Source organism: Schistocerca piceifrons, chromosome 2 (genome assembly GCF_021461385.2).
Source record: "Schistocerca piceifrons isolate TAMUIC-IGC-003096 chromosome 2, iqSchPice1.1, whole genome shotgun sequence".
Classification (NCBI taxonomy): Eukaryota; Metazoa; Arthropoda; class Insecta; order Orthoptera; family Acrididae; genus Schistocerca; species Schistocerca piceifrons.
This window is the reverse complement of record NC_060139.1, coordinates 451,654,066-451,679,841: the sequence shown is the minus strand read 5'-3', so window position 1 is coordinate 451,679,841 and position 25,776 is coordinate 451,654,066. Positions and strand designations below refer to the sequence as shown.

The 25,776-nt window shown below is 43.3% G+C and overlaps 1 protein-coding gene across 2 annotated transcripts in view; it reads left to right on the top strand.

The window, feature by feature from the left end:
* LOC124774993 (cytokine receptor-like factor 3) overlaps window positions 1–25,776 on the top strand; it is a 148,877-nt gene that overhangs the window by 55,261 nt on the left and 67,840 nt on the right. Inside the window, exon 4 of one of the 2 annotated variants that reach the window (XM_047249743.1) lies at window positions 7,400–7,652. The exons of the other annotated variant lie outside the window; for it this stretch is intronic. Coding sequence (XP_047105699.1) covers window positions 7,400–7,652 — 253 coding nt within the window. The remainder of the gene's footprint in view (window positions 1–7,399; window positions 7,653–25,776) is intronic. 2 annotated transcript variants of the gene reach the window in all.

Sequence of the window (25,776 nt, the reverse complement as noted above, 5' to 3'; positions counted from 1 at the left end):
TCGGCATCTTTGTCTTTCACGGGCAAGTGCTCTACCATCCAAGCTACCCAAGTATGACTCACGACCCGTCATCACAGCTTCAATCCTACAAGTAGCTCGTCTCTTACCTTCCAAACTTCACAGAAGAGCTGTGAACCTTGCAGAACTCGCACTCCTGGAAGAAAGGATATTGCGGAGACATGGCTTAGCCACAGCTTGGAGGATGTTTCCAGAAAGAGATACACACTCTGCAACAGATTGTGTGCTGATATGAAGCCTTCTGACAGGTTAAAACTGTGTGCCAGACTGAGACTCAAACTCGGGACTGAAAGGCAAAGGTCCAGAGTTCGAGTCTCAGTCCGGTACACAGTTTTAATCTGCCAGTAAGTTTCATATCGGTGCACACTCCACTGCAGAGTGAAAATCTATTCTGTAAACATCCCCCAGGCTGTGGTAAGCCATGTTTCCGCAATATCCTTTCTTCCAGGAGTGCTAGTTCTGGAAGGTTTGCAGAAGAGCTTCTGTGAAGTTTGGAAGGTAGGAGACAAGGTACTGGCAGAACTGAAGCTGTGAGGATGGGTCGTCAGTCGTGCTTGGGTAGCTCAGATGGTAGAACACTTGCCCGCGAAAGGCAAAGGTCCCGAGTTTGAGTCTCAGTCCAGCACACACTTTTAATCTGCCAGGAAGTTTCATATCGGTGCACACTCCGCTGCGGAGTGAAAATCTCATTCTGGAAAGAGGAGAGTATTCTACAGTATTGTTATTATGTAAAAGTTCATTATCTACCGTGTCATTCCAATAACTACAGACTTTTTTTTTTTTTTTTTTTTTTTTGAAAGAAGTAATTTTTAAGGGCCATCGACAGCTAGTGAAATGAGAAAGGTTATGGGTTTTGGAACAACATAAGTAAGACTTACAAATTTAATTTGTACTGAGAATGTGCTTTTTCATAAGGTACATCTACATCTACATTTATACTCCGCAAGCCACCCAACGGTGTGTGGCGGAGGGCACTTTACATGCCATGTCATTACCTCCCTTTCCTATTCCAGTCGCGTATGGTTCGCGGGAAGAACGACTGTCTGAAAGCCTCCGTGCGCACTCTAATCTCTCTAATTTTACATTCGTGATCTCCTCGGGAGGTATAAGTAGGGGGAAGCAATATATTTGATACCTCATCCAGAAACGCACCCTCTCGAAATCTGGCGAGCAAGCTACACTGCGATGCAGAGCGCCTCTCTTGCAGAGTCTGCCAATTGAGTTTGTTAAACATCTCCGTAACGCTATCACGGTTACCAAATAACCCTGTGACGAAACGCACCGCTCTTCTTTGGATCTTCTCTATCTCCTCCATCAACCCGATCTGGTACGGATCCCATACTGATGAGCAATACTCAAGTATAGGTGGAACGAGTGTTTTGTAAGCCACCTCCTTTGTTGATGGACTACATTTTCTAAGGACTCTCCCAATGAATCTCAACCTGGTACCCGCCTTACCAACAATTAATTTTATATGATCATTCCACTTCAAATCGTTCAGCACGCATACTCCCAGATATTTTACAGAAGTAACTGCTACCAGTGTTTGTTCCGGTATCATATAATAATACAATAAAGGATCCTTCTTTCTATGTATTCGCAATACATTACATTTGTCTATGTTAAGGGTCAGTTGCCACTCCCTGCACCAAGTGCCTATCCGCTGCAGATCTTCCTGCATTTCGCTACAATTTTCTAATGCTGCAACTTCTCTGTATACTACAGCATCATCCGCGAAAAGCTGCATGGAACTTCCGACACTATCTTCTAGGTCATTTATATATATTATGAAAAGCAATGGTCCCATAACACTCCCCTGTGGCACGCCAGAAGTTACTTTAACGTCTGTAGACGTCTCTCCATTGAGAACAACAGGCTGCGTTCTGTTTGCTAAAAACTCTTCAATCCAGCCACACAGCTGGTCTGATATTCCGTAGGCTCTTACTTTATCAGGCGACAGTGCGGAACTGTATCGAACGCCTTCCGGAAGTCAAGAAAAATAGCGTCTACCTGGGAGCCTGTATCTAATATTTTCTGGGTCTCATGAACAAATAAAGCGAGTTGGGTCTCACACGATCGCTGTTGCCGGAATCCATGTTGATTCCTACAGAGTAGATTCTGGGTTTCCAAAAACGACATGATACTCGAGCAAAAAACATGTTCTAAAATTCTACAACAGATCGATGTCAGAGATATAGGTCTATAGTTTTGCGCATCTGCTCGACGACCCTTCTTGAAGACTGGGACTACCTGTGCTCTTTTCCAATCATTTGGAACCTTCCGTTCCTCTAGAGACTTGCGGTACACGGCTGTTAGAAGGGGGGCAAGTTCTTTCGCGTACTCTGTGTAGAATCGAATTGGTATCCCGTCAGGTCCAGTGGACTTTCCTCTGTTGAGTGATTCCAGTTGCTTTTCTATTCCTTGGACACTTATTTCGATGTCAGCCATTTTTTCGTTTGTGCGAGGATTTAGAGAAGGAACTGCAGTGCGGTCTTCCTCTGTGAAACAGCTTTGGAAAAAGGTGTTTAGTATTTCAGCTTTACGCGTGTCATCCTCTGTTTCAATACCATCATCATCCCGGAGTGTCTGGATATGCTGTTTCGAGCCACTTACTGATTTAACGTAAGACCAGAACTTCCTAGGATTTTCTGTCAAGTTGGTACATAGAATTTTACTTCCAAATTCACTGAACGCTTCACGCATAGCCCTCCTTACGCTAACTTTGACATCGTTTAGCTTCTGTTTGTCTGAGAGGTTTTGGCTGCGTTTAAACTTGGAGTGAAGCTCTCTTTGCTTTTGCAGTAGTTTCCTAACTTTGTTGTTGTACCACGATGGGTTTTTCCTGTCCCTCACAGTTTTACTCGGCACATACCTGTCTGAAACGCATTTTACAATTGCCTTGAACTTTTTCCATAAACACTCAGCATTGTCAGTGTCGGAACAGAAATTTTCGTTTTGATCTGTTAGGTAGTCTGAAATCTGCCTTCTATTACTCTTGCTAAACTGATAAACCTTCCTCCCTTTTTTTTATATTCCTATTAACTTCCATATTCAGGGATGCTGCAACGGCCTTATGATCACTGATTCCCTGTTCTGCACATACAGAGTCGAAAAGTTCGGGTCTGTTTGTTATCAGTAGGTCCAAGATGTTATCTCCACGAGTCGGTTCTCTGTTTAATTGCTCGAGGTAATTTTCGGATAGTGCACTCAGTATAATGCCACTCGATGCTCTGTCCCTACCACCCGTCCTAAATATCTGAGTGTCCCAGTCTATATCTGGTAAATCGAAATCTCCACCCAAGACTATAACATGCTGAGAAAATTTATGTGAAATGTATTCCAAATTTTCTCTCAGTTGTTCTGCCACTAATGCTGCTGAGTTGGGAGGTCGGTAAAAGGAGCCAATTATTAACCTAGCTCGGTTGTTGAGTGTAACCTCCACCCATAATAATTCACAGGAACTATCCACTTCTACTTCACAACAGGATAAACTACTACTAACAGCGACGAACACTCCACCACCGGTTGCATGCAATCTATCCTTTCTAAACACCGTCTGTACGTTTGTAAAAATTTCGGCAGAATTTATCTCTGGCTTCAGCCAGCTTTCTGTACCTATAACAATTTCAGCTTCGGTGCTTTCTATCAGTGCTTGAAGTTCCGGTACTTTACTAATGCAGCTTCGACAGTTTACAATTACAGTACCGATTGCTGCTTGGTCCCCGCATGTCCTGACTTTGCCCTGCACCCGTTGAGGCTGTTGCCCTTTCTGTACTTGCCCAAGGCCATCTAACCTAAAAAACCGCCCAGTCCACGCCACACAACCCCTGCTACCCGTGTAGCCGCTTGCTGCGTGTAGTGGACTCCTGACCTATCCAGCGGAACCTGAAACCCCACCACCCTATGGCGCTAGTCGAGGAATCTGCAGCCCACATGGTCGCAGAACCGTCTCAGCCTCTGATTCAGACCCTTCACTCGGCTCTGTACCAAAGGTCCACAGTCAGTCCTGTCGACGATGCTGCACAGCCATGTCAGGCCGAAGATCAGTATCAGCCTGAGACAGAGCCTGAAACCGGTTCGTCAGACAAACTGGAGAGGCCTTCCGTTCAGCCCTCCGGAATGTCTTTCACCCCCTGCCACACCTTGAGACGAGCTCCCACTCTACCACAGGTGAGGGATCAGCCTCAATGCGGGCATTATCCCGGGCAACCACAGTCGTAGTCCGATCGGGGGGTGCGTGGGATGAGCTGGCCGTCCCCAACAAACCCCCATCTGGACCCCCACAGTGATGCCCATTGGCAACAGCCTCAAGCTGTGTGACCGAAGGCAACACTGCCTGAAGCTGGGAGCAAAGGGATGCCAACTCAGCCTGCATCCGAACACAGCAGTTGCAGTCCCTATCCATGCTAAAAACTGTTGTGCAAAGAACGTCTGAACTAATCTACAGAGAGTGCAAACAAATAGACACAAAATTTAAACGGTTATTAAAATACAAGACTGCCTAGTAAATGCAGTAGTGCTGCTACTTGCGCTCTGCTGACACACTGTTTAGTGGCGGAAGGTGACTATGCGATTTTACACTATTCAGGTACTAAAACATGATGCTACAACTCTCAAATACTATAATACGCCTGAAATTTATGAATTAAACAATGCAAGTACCAAAAACACGCAAAGAAATTAAGAATTAAACTATGTAACAAATGAGTGAGCTAGGAGTATACGACTTGCTGCTGCAGCTGCTTATCCAACGGCGGCAGGGAGCACACTGGCTGTGATCATCCGACACTGGCCGTTCAAAACAAATACAGAAGACAGACGACTACGCGATTTTACACTATTCAGGTACTAAAACGCAATGCTACAACTCTCATATACTATACAATACTGACTTTACTGTACCTCAGTTCCCCACTTAATAAACCACTGTTTCAGAAATCTCTCACAATTGTGTATGCACAACATGTTAGTGAGGTGAGACAGTGTAAACTCGGCTGTGTCTTATAAAAAGAAGCAAATTTTGACATTACAACTAGAAATATGTCTAGGTTTTACTCCAAAATTGCCACTCGTGATGCTCCTCTGAAAGTTACAAGTGGTTAACAAGTAAGATGAAAATAAATCACTGCATTTTCGGTGGCATTCTTTTTAGGTACTAATGAAAGCAGAGGTGACAGTAGATATTTTTTGAGTGTAGGCTTCAGTTTAGAATGGCATTTCCCCTACAGCCCCCCACTACTGCCAATCTCCTCACGCACATCCCCAGTCAATGTGCATCTGGAGGCCATGGCATTTTATGTGCACTATACTAGGCAGTAGTTGAGAGAGGAGAAGACTCTCTGGGCAATGCTCACCAGGTAAATAGTATTTTCAAGCCCAGTGCTGGACTAAGATATGCCACATGCTATTGAGGCTCTTTGTAAACTTAATGTATTAATAGTATGGGGTGCAGGCAATAGTTTGGTGAATAACCTCAATTATTCAATTAAGGATGACATCCGGCACATCACTGGAAGTAGTCCTGACACTAGTGTGAGGGTCATGTCATTCTTTGATTGGTATTGTAAGCACTTGATTAAACAATCTGTGAAATATGTTAATGCACAGTTTGGAGAGCACTCAGGATAGGGGCATTCACACAAGGGTATAATTGAAGTATAATTCCTCACTCAGTAATATCATATGTTGCATGTTTTACATGTGAATAGTTCTGATAAGGGACTACTTGCACAGCAAATTTCCATCATCATTTGTTCTGACCAAAGAAGTAGGCATGCTATTCTAATGATTACTTATCTTTTCTCCAAGACTTTTCTTCAGTAAATTCTTATGAAAGACAGAGCTATTGAACAAATGTAATTGTGCTTGAAACAGCTCTTAACAAAGTAAAATACTGCAGCTAGAAGAAATCCATGAATCCTACATCAACATAGGATGTACCAGTTCACCGATTTTGGAATCAACTGAAAATATTGTTTACTTTATTTGTATAAAATTCTTGCAGTGAAATAATTCAGTCCATGGTGACCATTGCTTAGTGGTCAAGATATGTAATATCTGTTTCCACCTTTAGTGTTACAAGAACAAAATTTCAGGATGGAAACAGAAAAATAAAATGCTGTGGGGTGCATAAAAAGACGCAGTGGCATTGAAATATTACTGTTTTTCAAGTCACCATTATTTTTATTGTGTATAATAAAAGAGATCCATAGCAATAAACAGCCATGTAAAAAGGACAAAAAACTACTAACAAGCACACAGTTCAAAAGTTAAACAATTTTTCATCCTTTGATCACGTCTATCTGTTGCTCAGCACCACTTCTGCATGGTGAGTAGTGATCCAGTACCTCATTAGAAACATTGAACTATATTCCACCAGAGATTTTTCATTGGTTCTTAATTAACTTTTTGTTTGTTGTAAGTCTATTGTAACTCCTTGTCCTTTTGCAGATGAAGGTTTTCACAGTGTGTTAATACAATAAATCTTCTCAGGTTTCTTTGTGTATCAATTCACAGTGCATCCCCAGGCTTTTGAGAGGCATCTACCAACTTTTGCCAAGTGTTGGTACATCACAGTCAGACTCATTATACAGCCACTGGCAGCAACTCATATTTCAATTCTTACAATAGTAGTTCACAACAATTTTGTTGGACAACAGAGGATGGTAGATGCGAACTGACAGCCACATAAACACAAGACTGGAGCAGTGATAAATTGTTATGAAGCAACCATTATAGGAACTGAAATATTAACTGCTGCTGATGACTATAAAATGAGACACTGTGATAAAAGAGCACTAAGCCAGAAGATGGAAGAAGAGTATATATCTTCTGTGAAGTTGAGGGCTCACTTCAAATCGATGCGACAAGAAATGTGAGGAAATTATATTCCTTTCCTGTATTTTCCTGTATCTCTAATGATATGCAATATCTATCTATAGCAACTATCATCATAGTTTTCTATTTAGGTTTTCATAATTTTATTCTGTTTGTTTTCATGTTTGGCTCCATTAATAAACATGATTACATTTTGACATTAAATGCACCTGACGCTTAGCAAGTTTTCTGGAAAAAGGATTTCTGGTTTTTCTATTTAAAATGTGCAAAATTTCTTTTACAAAAATATTGTCATTGCTGAACACAGTTTCTGAAGCATACATTCTAAAGACTCAATGCTCTCCGCCATAGAAAGAAATGTCTGTCGTACAATGTTCAAACTTACATTGAGGAGTGTCGGTTTCCCTTCCCATTCTGCTTCTGCCAGTACACTCCTCTCACACCATCCCATTCCACCCCAAGAAACACTTTTCCAACAATAAAAATATACTTGTATTTACTTTGTGGCAATGTTAACTGAGCATCTTCATGCTGTTTTTAACAGGTAGAGACAGAGAAACCTGCAGAAATTGGCTCTTTTCGCTTACAACGAGCTTACGGAGATGTACGTGGCCGTCGTGAGTTGGAGGCCAACTTCCATGACGAGTATGTGGGACCAGAATGTCAGTACCTTATACGTAATTTACGTCCAAAAGAACCAGTCACTTTGCGAGTATGTTGCCGCGAAGACAGTGAACTTGCACCGTGGAGTGCTTGGTCTGTGTTACATGTTGCTGCCACCTCATTACCACCATTTTGTAAGTTGACTGTATGAAAAAATGCAAAGAACCATGAACCATAAATGTACTTTTTATTATAGTAATTCTGCACAGCATTATTGACTCATAAATAATGGAATTAGGAGATATAATTTATCAATTGAATCAAACAATGGAAAATCCAGCGTGGAATGTAACAACACAAGAGAAGGAAAGTTACTATTCACCATATAGTGGAGATGCCGAGTCACAATAGGCAGTTTAAAAAGATTCACACAATCATAGCTTTCAGCCATTAAGGCCTTTGTCAGCAGTAGACACACATACACACTCACGCAGGAGCAACTTGCACACACGTCTGCAGTCTCAGAGAGCTGAAACTACACTGTGAGCAGCAGCACCAGTGCATGATGATGGGAGTGGCGACTGGGTGGGGGTAAGGAGGAGGCTGGGGCAGGGATGGGGAGGGATATTTGGTGGGAGTGGTGGACAGTGAAGTGTTGCAGTTTAGACAGAGGGCAGGAGAGAAGGTACGGAGGAGGGAGGGGGTAAGTAGCAGAAAGGAGAGAAATAAAAATAAATTAAAAGACTGGGTGTGGCGATGAAATGACAGCTGTGTAGTGCTGGAGTGGGAACAGGGAGGGGGCTGGATGGCTGAGGACAGTGACTAACGAAGGTTGAGGCCAGGAGGGTTATGGGAACATAGGATGTTTTGCAGGGAAAGTTCCCACGTGCATAATTCAGAAAAGCTGGTGTTGGTGGGAAGGATCTATATGGCACATGCTGTGAAGCAGTCATTGACATGAGGGGTATCATGTTTGGCAGCATGTTCAGCTACAGGGTGGTCCACTTGTTTTTAGCTTGTAAATCACATGACTGGTTTCACAGGTAGCCCTGCCTTTGATCAGATAGGTGATATTAGTGACCAGACTGGAGTAGGTGGTGGTAGGAGGATGTGTGGGACAGGTCTTGCATCTAGGTCTATTACAGGGATAGGAGCCATGAGGTAAGGGATTGGGAGTAGGGGTTGTGTAAGAATGGACGAGTATATTGTGTAGGTTTGGTGGACGGCGGAATACCATGGTAGGAGGGGTGGGAAGGAGAGTGACTAGGACATTTCTCATTTCAGGGCACGACGAGAGGTAATCGAAACCCTGGCGGAGAATGTAATTCAGCTGCTCCAGTCGCGGATGGTACTGAGTTATGGGGGGAATACTCCTCTGAGGCCAGACTGTGGGACTTTGGGAGATGGTGGGAGACTGGAAAGATAAGGCACGGGAGATTTGTTATTGTACAAGGATGGGAGGATAATTACAGTCAGTGAAGGCATCAGTGAGACCCTCAGTATATTTAGAGAGGTACTGTTTGTCACTGCATATGCGATGACCACGGGTGGCTACGCTGTACGGAAGGGACTTCTTGGTATGAAACGGGTGGCAGCTGTTGAAGTGGAGGTATTGCTGGTGGTTAGTAGGTTTGATATGGATGGAGGTACTGATGTAGCCATCTCTGAGGTGGAGGTCAACATCTAGGAAGGTAGCTTGTTGGGTTGAGTAGGACCAGGTGAAGCAAGTGAGAGAGAAGTTGTTGAGGTTCTGGAGGAATGTGAAGAAGGTGTCCTCACCTTCAATCCAGATAGCAACGATGTCTTCAATGAATCTGAACCAGGTGAGGGGCTTAGGATTCTGGGTTTTTAGGAAGGATTCCTCTAGATGGTTCATGAATAGGTTAGCATAGAATGGTGTCATGTGGGTGCCCATAGGTGTACCGCGGATTTGTTTGTAGGTAATGCCTTCAAAGTAGAAGTAATTGTGGGTGAGGATATAGTTGGTCATGGAGACTGGGAAGGAGGTTGTTGGTTTGAAATCCATAGGGCGTCTGGAAACGTAGTGTTCGATAGCAGTAAGGCCATGGGCATTAGGAATGTTGGTGTACAGGGAGGTGGCATCAATGGTGACGAGCAGGGCAACGTGTGGTAAAGGGAAAGGAACTGTGGAGAACCGGTAGAGGAAACGGTTGGTATCTTTTATATAGGAGGATAGGTTCTGGGTAATAGGGTGAAGGTGTTGGTCTACAAGAGCAGAGATTCTCTCAGTGGGGGCACAGTAACTGGCCACAGTGGGCCGTCCTGAGTGGTTGAGTTTATGGATTTTGGGAATCATGTAGAAGGTGGGAGTGCAGGGTGTGTAGGGGTAAGTAGAGAGATGGACTCTGGGGAGAGATTCTGGGATGGGCCTAAGGATTCGAGTAGTGACTGGAGATCCTGCTGGATTGGGATCACTGTGGCACGGTTTGTAGGTGGAAGCATCTGACAGCTGACGGAGTCCTTCTGCCACATAATCCTTGCAGTTTAAAACTACGGTGGTGGAGCCTTTGTCTGCAGGTAGGATTATAAGATCGGGATCAGTTTTTAGATGGTGGACTGTGGTTCTTTCTGCGGATGTAAGGTTAGTATGCATGTTGAGGGATTTGGGGAATGATGGTGAAGCAAGGTTCGAGGATAAGAAATTCTGTAAAGTTAACAGGGGGTGGTTTGGAGGCAGTGGGGGTGGATCACAGTTGGATGGAGGAGTGAACTGAGTTAGGCAAGGTTGAGTATTGGTCTTTGGTTGAGTCTGATTGGTCAGGTTGGTGGCCAAAAAGTGTTTCCACTGTAGGGACAGGGAGAAGAATAGAAGATCTTTAACTAGTCCTGTATGGTTGAATTTGAGAGTGGGGCAAAAGGTGAGATATTTGGAAAGGACTGATATTTCTGTGGGACTGAGGCTTCTGGAGGAAAGGTTCATGACTGTTTTGTGGGTCTGTTTAAGTTTTGAGTTCTGTGTGGTGGTGGGAGGAAGTTTTGGAGGGTGGGGTAAGTGTAGTAGGTCTGCGAGACAGGGTTTGTCAGCTATGAGGGGGCTTGGGGGAGGTTGTTGTAGAAAGGGTGTGGTACTCCGAGGTGGGAGTAGGAAGTGAGGAGGATGGAGAGCTTTTTGAAGTGGTGTTGTGCATGTTGCTCTAGTTCCTGCAGGGCAAGAGTTTGTGTGTGTTATGGGTTCCAGGAATTTGGGATTACTTTGCAGGAGAATTTTGCGAATGGAGAGAAGGTGCTGCAAGGAGGATTGGGCTTGGTTGATATGGTTTTGTAGGACTATGTAGGTGAGGGCTAAGGATTGGCGGAATCTGAACAGGTGGAAGTCATTGTGGAAGGAGGGGTGGCAACCAGAGATGGGTAATTTGTTGGTAAGGCCATTAGGGAGGATTTCATGACCCAAGCAACAATGCAGGAACAGTATGTGGGACTGGGATGTGGCTAGGGATAAGGAAACTTTTCTGTATTGATGCAGATGGAAGGAGCAAGGATCCATGATGGTGCAAAATTGCGAAAAAATACATAAGAAAGTAGAATTACGTCCGAAAAATTACGCAAAAATACACCCAAACACGTGTGAAAAGTATGAAATGTATCCACAGGGGGTAAAAAGAGATGAAAACTGAGGAAGATGACAATAGTGGAAGGCAAAAACTCACTAAAACAGGTTTGAGGACAGATAAGCATAGAGAAGGGGGGGGGGGGGGGGCAGATGTGACTGGATGAGTTGGATTTAGTGGGTGGGAACAGGGATATAATGGAGAAAGTGGGGGGGGGGGGGGGCAGGTTCGTAGTTAGAGCTGTAAGATCGAGTGGCACTGGAAAAGTGCAGGAGATAACACACCTTCCACCTAAACAGGCCCCCAACACAGCCATGAACCTTTCCTCCAGAAGCCTCACCCTCGCAGAAATATCAGTCCTTTCCAAAGGCCTCACCTTTTGCCCCAATCCCAAATTCAACTATGCAGGAGTAGTTGACCTTGCCCCTTCTCCCGGTCCCTACAGTGGAAACACTTTTTTGCCACCAACCCGACCAATCAGACTCAACCAAAGACCAATATTGAACCTTGCCTAACTCAGTTCACTCCTCCATCCAACCGTGATCCACCCCCACTGCCTCCAAACCACTCCCTGTTAACTTCACAGAATTTCTTATCCTCGAACCTTACCTCACCATCATTCCCCAAATCCCTCAACATGCATACTAACCTTACATCCGCAGAAAGAACTGCAGTCCACTGTCTAAAAACTGATCCTTATCTTATAATCCTACCTGCAGACACAGGCTCCACCACTGTAATTTTGAACCGCAAAGTTTACGAGGCAGAAGGACTCCGGCAGCTGTCAGATGCTTCCACCTACCAACCATGCCACAGTGATCCCAATCCAGCAGGATCTCCAGTCACTACTCGAATCCTTAGGCCCATCCCAGAATCTCTCCCCAGAGTCCATCTCTCTACTTACCCCTACCACTCCCCGCACTCCCACCTTCTACATGATTCCTAAAGTCCATAAACCCAACCACCCAGGACGCCCCATTGTGGCCTGTTACTGTGCCCCACTGAGAGAATCTCTGCTCCTGTAGACCAACACCTTCAACCTATTACCCAGAACCTATCCTCCTATATAAAAGATACCAACCATTTCCCTCGACAGACTCTCCACAGTTCCTTTCCCTTTACCACACGTTGCCCTGCTCGTCACTATTGATGCCACCTCCCTGTAAACTAACATTTCTAATGCCCATGGCCTTACTGCTATCGAACACTTTGTTTCCAGGCGCCCTATGGATTCCAAACCAACAACCTCCTTCCCAGTCTCCATGACCAACTATATCCTCACCCACAATTACTTCTACTTTGAAGGCATTACCTACAAACAAATCCGCGGTACACCTATGGGCCCCGCATGGCACCATCCTATGCTAACCTATTCATGAGCCATCTAGAGGAATCCTTCCTAAAAACCCAGAATCCTAAGCCCCTCACCTGGTTCAGTTTCATTGAAGACATCGTTGCTATCTGGATTGAAGGTGAGGACACCTTCTTCACATTCCTCCAGAACCTCAACAACTTCTCCCCCATTTGCTTCACCTGGTCCTACTCAACCCAACAAGCTACCTTCCTAGATGTTGACCTCGACGTCAGAGATGGCTACATCATTACCTCCGTCCATATCAAACCTACTAACCACCAGCAATACCTCCACGACGACAGCTGCCACCTGTTTCATACCAAGAAGTCCCTTCCGTACACCATAGCCACCCGTAGTCGTCGCACCTGCAGTGACGAACAGTCCCCCTCTAAATATACTGAGGGTCTCAGTGAAGGCTTCACTGACTGTAATTATCCTCCCATACTTGTACAAAAACAAATCTCCCGTGCCTTATCTTTCCAGTCTCCCACCATCTCCCAAAGTCCCACAGTCCGGCCACAGAGGAGCATTCCCCTCGTAATTCAGTACCATCCGGGGCTGGAGCAACTGAATTACATTGTCCGCCAGGATTTCGATTACCTCTCGTCGTGCCCTGAAATGAGAAATGTCCTAGTCACTATCCTTCCCACCCCTCCTACTGTGGTATTCTATCGTCCACTAAACCTACACAATATACTCATCCATTCTTACACAACCCCTGCTCCCAATCCCTTACCTCATGGCTCCTACCCCTGTAACAGACCTAGATGCAAGACCTGTCCCAGACATCCTACCATCACCTTCGCCAGTCCGGTCACTAACATCACCTATCCAATCAAAGGCAGGGGTACCTGACAGCTTGTTGGTTTGAATCTTCAGGTTTTGGCAACGCAAGGACTGTTCCATTAAGTTTCGGGTGTGCAGCTGCAAGAAATCTCCTCCTCCTAATATTTCGGCTGTATAACGTTCAGCCGAAATATTAGAAGAAAAAGGAGGTTTCTTGTGGCTGCACACCCGAAACTTAAGGGAACAGTCTTTGCACTGCCAAAACATGAAGATTCAAACCAACAAGCTGTCTGTCTGCATGAACGGCCACCGACAAACTGTGGCCAAAAAACAAGTGGACCACCCTGTAGCTGAACCCACTGCCAAACGTGATACCCCTCATCTCAATGACTGCTTCACAGCATGTGCCATATAGATTCTTCCCACCAACACCAGCTTTTCTGAATTGTTCATGTGGGAACTTTCCCTGCAATACATCCTATGTTCCCGTAACCCCCCTGCCCTCAACCTTCGTTAGTCATTGTCTCACCTGTCCAGCCCCCTCCCTGTTCCCACTCCAGCACTACACAGCCGTCATTTAACCGCCACACCCAGACTTTTAATTTATTTTTATTTTTATTTGTCTTCTTTCTGCTACTTCCCCCCTCCGCACTTCTCTCCTGCCCTCCGTCTAAACTGTAACACTCCACTGTCCGCCACTCCCACCAACTATCTCTTCCCATTCCTGCCCCAGCCTCCTCCTTACCTCCACCCAGTCACCACTCCCATCATGCACTGGTGCTGCTGCTCGCAGTGTAGTTTCAGCACTCTGAGACTGCAGAGGTGTGTGCAAGTTTTGCTTGCTTGCTTGCTTGTGTGTGTGTGTGTGTGTGTGTGTGTGTGTGTGTGTGTGTGTGTGTGTCTACTGCTGACAAAGGCCTTAATGGCCAAAAGCTATGATAAGTGTGAATCTTTTTATTGTGCCTATTGTGACTCAGCATCTCCGTTATACGGTGAGTAGCAACTTTCCTCCTCTCGTATTGTTATCAATTGAATTGTTTGTTATGACATGTATCTTATCATTAAAATGAGGTAGCAATGGAAATTTCTCTTGATCAAGAATCTTGAGAGAAACTGGTGCATTCTCGAAATCTGAAATAGTATCTTCAGAGAAAGTGAATAATGGTGCACTATTTGAAGACATATCGGTCACCAACTAGTATTAGTTTCAGTAAATTTCTCTAGTATCATGGCAGTTATGTTGGTTCAAATGACCACATCTCTTATTATCTATCAGGGCACATTTGAAAAATCTGCTTTGACGACTTTATGTGTAGGTTAATGTAACTAAGCTGTTTATTTAAAAAGAGAGTGACATAAACCAATCATAGTCTAATGAAGTATGGTATTTTCGTTCAGAAGGGAAAATGTGATCCATAAGGTACTCAGTATCCTCCAGTCTGTGATTGCAAGACACATGGTATCATATTCATATCTTTTGTTGATTTATAAATATTTTTTGTGATCACTGACTGGAGAATAAAGAATAATCCCAGTTTAGATTATCTTAAGAAACAAGCTAGCTTTTTGAAACTTCCTTACAACTGTTTGCTGGACTAGGGTTTTAACACAAGACTCTTGCCTTTCATTGGCAAGTGTTCTACTGACAGAGCTATCCAAACATGACCCATGAGCCACCCTCACAGTTCGACTTTCTCCATTACCTCAGTTTCTATCTTCTAAACATCACAGAAGTTCACCTGCACACATATCTTGTGAAACATGTGGAAACACTGTGTGTGCGAGTGCGTTGTGAATTCTGCTGTCATAAATAAATACACAAATAAGAGATCTGAATGTTTTGTGTTGTTATAAATACACTCCTGGAAATTGAAATAAGAACACCGTGAATTCATTGTCCCAGGAAGGGGAAACTTTATTGACACATTCCTGGGGTCAGATACATCACATGATCACACTGACAGAACCACAGGCACATAGACACAGGCAACAGAGCATGCACAATGTCGGCACTAGTACAGTGTATATCCACCTTTCGCAGCAATGCAGGCTGCTATTCTCCCATGGAGACGATCGTAGAGATGCTGGATGTAGTCCTGTGGAACGGCTTGCCATGCCATTTCCACCTGGCGCCTCAGTTGGACCAGCGTTCGTGCTGGACGTGCAGACCGCGTGAGACAACGCTTCATCCAGTCCCAAACATGCTCAATGGGGGACAGATCCGGAGATCTTGCTGGCCAGGGTAGTTGACTTACACCTTCTAGAGCACGTTGGGTGGCACGGGGTACATGCGGACGTGCATTGTCCTGTTGGAACAGCAAGTTCCCTTGCCGGTCTAGGAATGGTAGAACGATGGGTTCGATGACGGTTTGGATGTACCGTGCACTATTCAGTGTCCCCTCGACGATCACCAGTGGTGTACGGCCAGTGTAGGAGATCGCTCCCCACACCATGATGCCGGGTGTTGGCCCTGTGTGCCTCGGTCGTATGCAGTCCTGATTGTGGCGCTCACCTGCACGGCGCCAAACACGCATACGACCATCATTGGCACCAAGGCAGAAGCGACTCTCATCGCTGAAGACGACACGTCTCCATTCGTCCCTCCATTCACGCCTGTCGCGACACCACTGGAGGCGGGCTGCACGATGTTGGGGCGTGAGCGGAAGACGGCCTAACGGTGTGCGGGACCGTAGCGCAGCTTCATGGAGATGGTTGCGAATGGTCCTCGCCGATACCCCAGGAGCAACAGTGTTCCTAATTTGCTGGGAAGTGGCGGTGCGGTCCCCTACGGCACTGTGTAGGATCCTACGGTCTTGGCGTGCATCCGTGCGTCGCTGCGGTCCGGTCCCAGGTCGACGGGCACGTGCACCTTCCGCCGACCACTGGCGACAACATCGATGTACTGTGGAGACCTCACGCCCCACGTGTTGAGCAATTCGACGGTACGTCCACCCGGCCTCCCGCATGCCCACTATACGCCCTCGCTCAAAGTCCGTCAACTGCACATACGGTTCACGTCCACGCTGTCGCGGCATGCTACCAGTGTTAAAGACTGCGATGGAGCTCCGTATGCCACGGCAAACTGGCTGACACTGACGGCGGCGGTGCACAAATGCTGCGCAGCTAGCGCCATTCGACGGCCAACACCGCGGTTCCTGGTGTGTCTGCTGTGCCGTGCGTGTGATCGTTGCTTGTACAGCCCTCTCGCGGTGTCCGGAGGAAGTATGGTGGGTCTGACACACCGGTGTCAATGTGTTCTTTTTTCCATTTCCAGGAGTGTATAATAGGAGTGTAATTACATTAGCAAAAGTATTATTGTTATGTGAAGTAAGGTAAAAATGGTGTAAAAAGTGTGTTTTTCTTATTGTGCCTACAGTCATAAATCTAGGTCTGGTCTTATGTTTGAGAATAAAATGGACAGAATAACATAAATTTCTTTCTAATTTGTTTCACTGTATCTAGCGTTAAAACCAGTCGGCCATCTGTGATAAGATATGTGTGGATGGTGACGCAGAGTCATTAGGGCAATTGCAGTGGATCAGAGAATGGGGTGATCAGTGGGGCTTTTCATGGGATTGTAGGTTACACCAGAAGGACCATAAAATTGGTGAACAGGAGGTGAAGATTTGTGGCAGCTGTAATGGAAAAAAGTGAAACATTGCTGGAAAAAGGTGGCAAGAACTGGGTGAACACAGGTTAATTTTGTTAGCAAATCAAAATTCAACTAAGCAATAGATTTAGCTTGCTACTAGAATTAAAGAGGGGGAGAGCCTCATACTGATGTAGAGAAATGTATGGTGCAGCAGAACAGTCCTAAGAAACTTAGAGATAAGTCAGTGGAAAATTGAGACAGGAAAGCAAGAGTTCTGCTATTAGGAAGCAATTGTGGGAGTGGTGTAGGCCAGCAGATACAGGAGAAATTACGTACAGAGTATCAAGTCACAAGTTTTGTGAAACCAAGTGTTAGCCGTAGCCTGGTAACAGAAAACCTAGTGCAAATGTGCAAGGTTTTTAACAAAGAAGATCAGGTGTTAATAGTAGGGAGAGCTAGAAACAGTCTGGCTAAAAATGAAAAATATAGTATTATGTGTGACCTGGGAAAATGAGAGTAACTACTGAACACACAAATGTAGTTTTGAGCAGGTTGTGTGGTGCCGTAATCAGCTCTGGGTTATCTCTGCTGTAAACCAAGTAAATATGGAGCTGAAAGGGTTCTTCTGATTAATGCAAAATATCATATTAGTTCTGTTCCATTAGTTGCTGTAGGAAGACGGGGATATACTTCTCATGGCTTACACCTGAATAACAGAGATAAGTACAAGTTATCAGAGCTACTTGCATAAAACATAAAGCACACAGAAGCAAAACCTGTTGGTTGTTGGGGTCAAGTGAGACACCAGCATTAAGTCGGATTCACAATTCAGATAGACAGCACTAAAGGAAATAAAATTGACACAGGCTATCAGTTCATTCTACAGTAATAGAGTGAAAATTGAGATCAGTTTGTTTCATTGGGATATTAGGGAGTTAAAAAATGATGTATGCAAGAACTTAATAGTTGGAAAGAAACTGATATCATTTGACTGTCTGACACCAGTCAGTGGTTGTAAGTTAGTTGCATTTTCATGTGGATCCAGTATGGATAAAGGAGCAGTTGTCACATTCATAAAAGGGAATATTAATACAAAAATGTAGAAATGGTAAATTTTCTGTAGATCAGGCTATAGAAGCATGTGCTTCTAAGTTACTATTGGGAAATATATTTGTAGGTCACCACCAAGTAATTGGGAAATTTTCATGAAAAATTCTGATGAATTTTACTGGGCTCTCTGTGAAACAGAAGAAAGGGATTATTAATCTGTGGTGGTTTTAAAGTAATGTTATTGAAAGAATTGATAGGGAAATTGATCTGGAGGTGCTTTTATAGTTTAGTATCAGTCACAAAGTACTCTACCTGAATATCTCAAGATAGTAGTATCCTTACAAATATTGTGTTCATTCAACAACCAGAATTTACAGAAAAACATGCCAATCTGGTAATAAATGGATTGTCAGGTCATGCTACACAATTAGTCATATAATATAACTTGCTTCATGTACAGTCCATAAACCTGTAAGAAAACAGTGATGCTGTTTAATGACCAAGTTGTTGAAGAAAGCTTAAAACATGTTGACTGGGGTGAGGCTAATCCGATCTCTAAATTCAGCATATTTCTTAATGAGTTCCTGTCCATTTGTGAAAGCAGTTTTCTAAAAAGATAATTTAGTGTAATAATGGCAAGTCATTACAGAAACTTTGGATAACTGCAGTTATCAGAATGAAAATAGAACATGTACAAAGTAGCCAGAAGTAGTAATGACTCAGAAGTGCTTTATTACAAACAGTACCATAATGTATTAAGATCAACAACAACAAAACTCGAAAATTGTAAATTTTTGTCTGAAATTGACAGATTAGAAAGCAAAATAAAACCCATATGTAATATTGTTAAAAAGAGAGACAGGGAAAGAAGCCTTGGAAGACGACATTATTTCTGTTTGAGAATGAGAGCATTGTAAAAGATAATTCATGTTTGTTGTTGTTGTGGTCTTCAGTCCTGAGACGGGTTTGATGCAGCTCTCCATGCTATTCTATCCTGTGCAAGCTTCTTCATCTCCCAGTACCTACTGCAACCTACATCCTTCTGAATCTGCTTAGTGTATTCATCTCTTGGTCTCCCTCTACGATTTTTACCCTCCACGCTGCCCTCCAATGCTAAATTTGTGATCCCTTGATGCCTCAAAACATGTCCTACCAACCGATCCCTTCTTCTAGTCAAGTTGTGCCACAAACTTCTCTTCTCCCCAATCCTATTCAATACCTCCTCATTAGTTACGTGATCTACCCACCTTATCTTCAGCATTCTTCTGTAGCACCACATTTCGAAAGCTTCTATTCTCTTCCTGTCCAAACTAGTTATCGTCCATATTTCACTTCCATACATGGCTACACTCCATACAAATATTTTCAGAATTGACTTCCTGACACTTAAATCAATACTCGATGTTAACAAATTTCTCTTCTTCAGAAACGATTTCCTTGCCATTGCCAGTCTACATTTTATATCCTCTCTACTTCGACCATCATCAGTTATTTTACTCCCTAAATAGTAAAATTCCTTTACTACTTTAAGTGTCTCATTTCCTAATCTAATTCCCTCAGCATCACCCGATTTAATTTGACTACATTCCATTATCCTTGTTTTGCTTTTGTTGATGTTCATCTTATATCCTCCTTTCAAGACACTGTCCATTCCATTCAACTGCTCTTCCAAGTCCTTTGCTGTCTCTGACAGAATTACAATGTCATCGGCGAACCTCAAAGTTTTTATTTCTTCTCCATGAATTTTAATACCTACTGCGAATTTTTCTTTTGTTTCCTTTACTGCTTGCTCAATATACAGATTGAATAACATCGGGGACAGGCTACAACCCTGTCTCACTCCTTTCCCAACCACTGCTTCTCTTTCATGCCCCTCGACTCTTATAACTGCCATCTGGTTTCTGTACAAATTGTAAATAGCCTTTCGCTCCCTGTATTTTACCCTTGCCACCTTCAGAATTTGAAAGAGAGTATTCCAGTTAACATTGTCAAAAGCTTTCTCTAAGTCTACAAATGCTAGAAACGTAGGTTTGGCTTTTCTTAATCTTTCTTCTAAGATAAGTCGTAAGGTTAGTATTGCCTCACGTGTTCCAACATTTCTACGGAATCCAAACTGATCTTCCCCGAGGTCCGCTTCTACCAGTTTTTCCATTCGTCTGTAAAGAATTCGCGTTAGTATTTTGCAGCTGTGACTTATTAAACTGATGGTTCGGTAATTTTCACATCTGTCAACAGCTGCTTTCTTTGGGATTGGAATTATTATATTCTTCTTGAAGTCTGAGGGTATTTCGCCTGTCTCATACATCTTGCTCACCAAATGGTAGAGTTTTGTCATGACTGTCTCTCCCAAGGCCATCAGTAGTTCTAATGGAATGTTGTCTATTCCCGGGGCCTTGTTTCGACTCAGGTCTTTCAGTGCTCTGTCAAACTCTTCACGCAGTATCTTATCTCCCATTTCGTCTTCATCTACATCCTCTTCCATTTCCATAATATTGTCCTCAAGTTCATCGCCCTTGTATAGACCCTCTATATACTCCTTCCACCTTTCTGCCTTCCCTTCTTTGCTTAGAACTGGGTTGCCATCTGAGCTCTTGATATTCATACAAGTGGTTCTCTTCTCTCCAAAGGTCTCTTTAATTTTCCTGTAGGCAGTATCTATCTTACCCCTAGTGAGACAAGCCTCTACATCCTTACATTTTTCCTCTAGCCATCCCTGCTTAGCCATTTTGCACTTCCTGTCGATCTCATTTTTGAGACGTTTGTATTCCTTTTTGCCTGCTTCATTTACTGCATTTTTATATTTTCTCCTTTCATCAATTAAATTCAATATTTCTTCTGTTACCCAAGGATTTTTACTAGCCCTCGTCTTTTTACCTACTTGATCATCTGCTGCCTTCACTACATCATCCCTCAGAGCTACCCATTCTTCTTCAACTGTATTTCTTTCCCCCATTCCTGTCAATTGTTCCCTTATACTCTCCCTCAAACTCTCTACAACCTCTGGTTCTTTCAGTTTATCCAGGTCCCATCTCCTTAAATTCCCGCCTTTTTGCAGTTTCTTCAGTTTTAATCTACAGGTCATAACCAATAGATTGTGGTCAGAGTCCACATCTGCCCCTGGAAATGTCTTACAATTTAAAACCTGGTTCCTAAATCTCTGTCTTACCATTATATAATCTATCTGATACCTTTTAGTATCTCCAATATTCTTCCAGGTATACAACCTTCTTTTATGATTCTTGAACCAAGTGTTAGCTATGATTAAGTTATGCTCTGTGCAAAATTCTACAAGGCGGCTTCCTCTTTCATTTCTTCCCCCCAATCCATATTCACCTACTATGTTTCCTTCTCTCCCTTTTCCTACTGATGAATTCCAGTCACCCATGACTATTAAATTTTCGTCACCCTTCACTACCTGAATAATTTCTTTTATCTCGTCATACATTTCATCAATTTCTTCATCATCTGCAGAGCTAGTTGGCATATAAACTTGTACCACTGTAGTAGGCATGGGCTTTGTTTCTATCTTGGCCACAATAATGCGTTCAGTATGCTGTTTGTAGTAGCTTACCCACACTCCTATTTTTTTATTCATTATGAAACCTACTCCTGCATTACCCCTATTTGATTTTGTATTTATAACCCTGTAATCACCAGACCAAAAGTCTTGTTCCTCCTGCCACCGAACTTCACTAATTCCCACTATATCTAACTTCAACCTATCCATTTCCCTTTTTAAATTTTCTAACCTACCTGCCCGATTAAGGGATCAGACATTCCATGCTCCGATCCATAGAATGCGTTTTCTTTCTCCTGATAATGACGTCCTCTAGAGTAGTCCCCGCCCGGAGATCCAAATGGGGGACTATTTTACCTCCGGAATATTTTACCCAAGAGGACGCCATCATCATTTAATCATACAGTAAAGCTGCATGTCCTCAGGAAAAATTACGGCTGTAGTTTCCCCTTGCTTTCAGAAGTTCAATACTAGAAGAAAAATAAGGATCTGTATTATCCCTTAATAAATCAAATTTGGCACAAAATGGTGTGAAATATGCAGATATAAAACTGTTTGACCATCTACCCATATAAATAAAATGTCTGACTAATAGCAGAAGTGTTTTCAGATGTAGCTTAAAGGTGTTTCTCCTTAACAACTCCTATCCTTAGGGGAACTCATGAATAAAGATAATTAGTCATTTAAATAAAAACTGTAAATGGCCAGCAGAACTAAATAACAAGGAGTTGGGGAAGAAAGGGTATTGAGGGAACATGAGTTAGTCACAGCATAGGTGATTGTTTACAGAACAAATTTTCACTCTGAAACTTGCTGACAGATTAAAATTATGTGCTGAATCAGGACTCAGACCTCGGACATTGCCTTTTGCAGGCAAGTGCTCAACCAACTGAGTTATCCAAGCACGACTCCGAACCCACCTCCATAACTCTACTTTGCCAATAACCTATGTCCTCAATTTGCAGGCAAGTGCTCGCTTACACTTGACTGTAATACGCAGTAATCCCAGGTTTGAATCACAGTCTGGCACCCAGTTTTAACCTGCCAGGAAGTTTCAAATCAGTGCACACCCAACTGCAGACTGAAAATTCATTCCGGAATTTAGCGTACTGTTATTATTGAACAAAGTTATGAGTTCCTAATTTGTTGAATTATGTTTTATCTTCCCTTTATTTTCTGCTATTTACATGCAGAATGTGGCAGCCAAGACTGGCCATCCAGAATATATCCAGAATGAGTAAACATATCAGTATTCAGTTTTTGTTAAGCTTTAGCAGACTATGTGGTGATTTTTCTGACATAGCCAAGTCATTTTTGACAATTATAGCTGTAAAATTGTGACAGCGGACTCAAACAAAATAATGTGTGTGATGGTATTTCATCGAATAGTAACAGGGTAACAGTGCCACAAATCACTGTCCCACCGACAGTAGAACAGCTAAACAAACACGACTCAGGTATGGTTTGTGAGTTTACTCGCACACTTGAGGATCATCAGTCTACATTCTGCTATTGTAGCCATCAGACAACTTGCTAATTAAGCTGTTTAGACTTACACAATGTATACAATAGAAAAAAGTCAATATTGCTTTCGTTTATGGCGAATGTCTTCAAACTCTTAGAACCCCCCAGGGGGCTCACCACTCTTTGGCGGGTTCGTGCTTGGCTACCATGAGGCCTCAGCCTTTGCAGCATTTTTCCCTTCCGTGCTGCATGTCTATCCTCTAGCTATTCTTTTTCTCCTCCCTTTGGGGAACATGTCTGTGGAATTCTTGGCAATGTTCTGCATTCTGTTGCTGATGTACGAACAGTCCCACCTTTGTTTTTGGCCCCCTTTTCCCTTTGTTTGTTTCCCTTCTCCTCTCGTTCCTCTGCTTCGGCATTTGAGGATCCTCTTTTATCTTCTTCGGTGTTTGAGGCTTCTCTTTTTTCCTTTTCCTCCCTGTGCGCTCCTGAAGGGCAGCCCATGCATCTGACGCATAAAAGGTGATAGGGTAACACATAATTCTCAGCCCTGGGTCGATAGGTAAGGTTTGCACATATCCCCTGGTACAGGCTTTAATCTACCCCTCCCTCACATCATTTGTTGATTGTCACTGACTTCATAATTAACTTTTTCAGTAAACTTCCAGAGTAGTAAGATTTACAATAAACTTTTTACTTATCTTCTTTTCTCATAGTTGGCTCCAGTTCTTCGTGTCTAGGGGCTGATTCTTGAAGCTGAAAATGTTATATTACAAGTTCTCATGGTTACAATTGATATAAATAATGCTGGATTATTGCGTGAGAAGTAATTTCTGTTTCTGTAATTTTTGTTCTTTCATATTTTTCTAGGCCACACAATCTTTACAATTTCTACTTCAAACAAAACCGAAATTCCATTGTTATTGCCAAAAGTAAAAACACGTCCTATTACATCTGATGCATGCCCACTACTAATCCATTCCGCGGTACTAAAAATATTCCAAAGAGTTTACAGATTTTCTTGACAAATGAACCTCCACGAATTTGTATCATTATTTTATAAATGAATCCAGAAGTAAACTTAATAAATATTGTCAGATTACGCAGTTAATAATAGGAATTTTAAGAGTGCCAGATATTTTGTAATTTCAGATATTTCTAAAAAAAAAAGTAGTTATAACTGTACTTATGGAACTAGTACATATCGATTGTAACAACGAAAATAAAGTTATTTCTTTTTATGATTATAGCATGAAATATACCCCATTGTGTACAAAAACATATGAAATTCTTTTAGAAAAACAGCTGAGATAATATTAACCTGTTTAAAAAGTTGTAATTATTTTTGATATCGACTACTTCTGTTGAGGAAAAGTAATGCTAGAGGAGGGTGTCCCTTTGCAAGGCCTGGCCCTAGGAGGGGTGATTGTGTGAGCTGCTACCTTCCCAAATTGCCGATTGGTCCCTCTGTCCGGTGTTCGGAAGGTGTGACCTGAGATGTGAACAATAACCTAAGGCAGGTACGCCCCCTTGTGAAGGGGGACCTGAGTTGGAAGGAGTGTGCCATCAGAGACACTGGCAGTCATGGGGGATTTTCTCGCAATGAACCAATCATCTTCACAATAAACATAAACAGAATGAGGCTAATGATTCAAAGACCCTCCCAGCTGCACCACGGTTCCTCATGGTTTCACATACTGATGATGTTCAGTCCTTCGCGATGGTAAGTCTGTTTCTTATTCAGAAAAGTGTTGACACAGTTGCCAGCCCTGTGAAATCCTGCTCTTGTTTAAGTAATAGCACTTTGCTTTTGGAGACTACTGGTTCTCAAGCACAACAACTGCTTACCGCTTCACTTCTCCATGACTATCCTGTTCATGTCGAGGCCCATCAAACACTGAATTCTTCCTGTGGTGTTATTTCCACTGGGCTGCTCGGTGGTCTGACCAAGGACAAAATCCAAACATACCTCTCTGACCAGGTAGTCATTGCCATCTGTTGGGTGATGAAAAAGGTATATGCTTCCTTAGTGCCCACAGTCACTCTTCTCACCTTTGATACAGTGGTGCTTCCATCCAAGATCAAAGCAGTCTGTGAGGCTGTCACAGTTTGACTGTCCATTCTGAACCCGATGTGCTACACCAGTGTCACTATTTCAAGCATTCTCGAATGTCTTGTTGACACCCGGCCAAATGTGTAACCTGTGGTAGGGATGTGCATGAGGGCGATTGTCCACCTCCTTCTCCGTGGTGTATCAACTGTAATGGTGGCCATGCCGCTTCCTCTTGTGTATCTTGATGAGTGGTCTGTCCAGAAGATCTGGATAAAGGTAAAAGTTACTTACCCAGTCGCTCGCAAGTTATTGGCTAGTCGCAAACCCTGCGTTCTATCATCTGGCACTTACATTACTGTTCTTGCTACATCTCGTTCCATGAAGAACATAGCCATGCATACATGTGACCTCAAATTCAGCTCTGACATTGTGAAATTGCCCAGTGTCATGGTAGCATCGCAGTCCCCTCGCCCAGCTGTGCAACAAACATCAAACTCTTGCCTCGCGGGGCAAAATCACCAGCAGGCCAGAAAGGACAGAAGGAATGCTCCTGTGAAGACTTCCTATGATCTTCTAGCCAACCAACACCCGAGTCTTCCTCTGCTAACTGGAAAGGCTCGAAGAAGTCCAACAAAGGCAAATGGTATTCTCCTTTGCCGACTCGAAGATCCTCTTCAAGGGTGTTGCCATGTGATATCTTTGTCCGGCCTACCACCGTGTCACTGGTGTGCACCACCAACCATTTTTCTGCACTGCAGGCTGACAGCAGAAGAAAGCTGACGCTTCTTTGGACCTCATGGAGCAGGATCGTCCCTGCCTCAATGCTCTGTAACAGCGAATCTTCGCAGGCTGGCACTCTGCAGCCGCTGAGTGACACCACTTCATTTTTTCCTCTTCATGACTCTGTTCAAATGGAACTTTCATGGCCTTCGA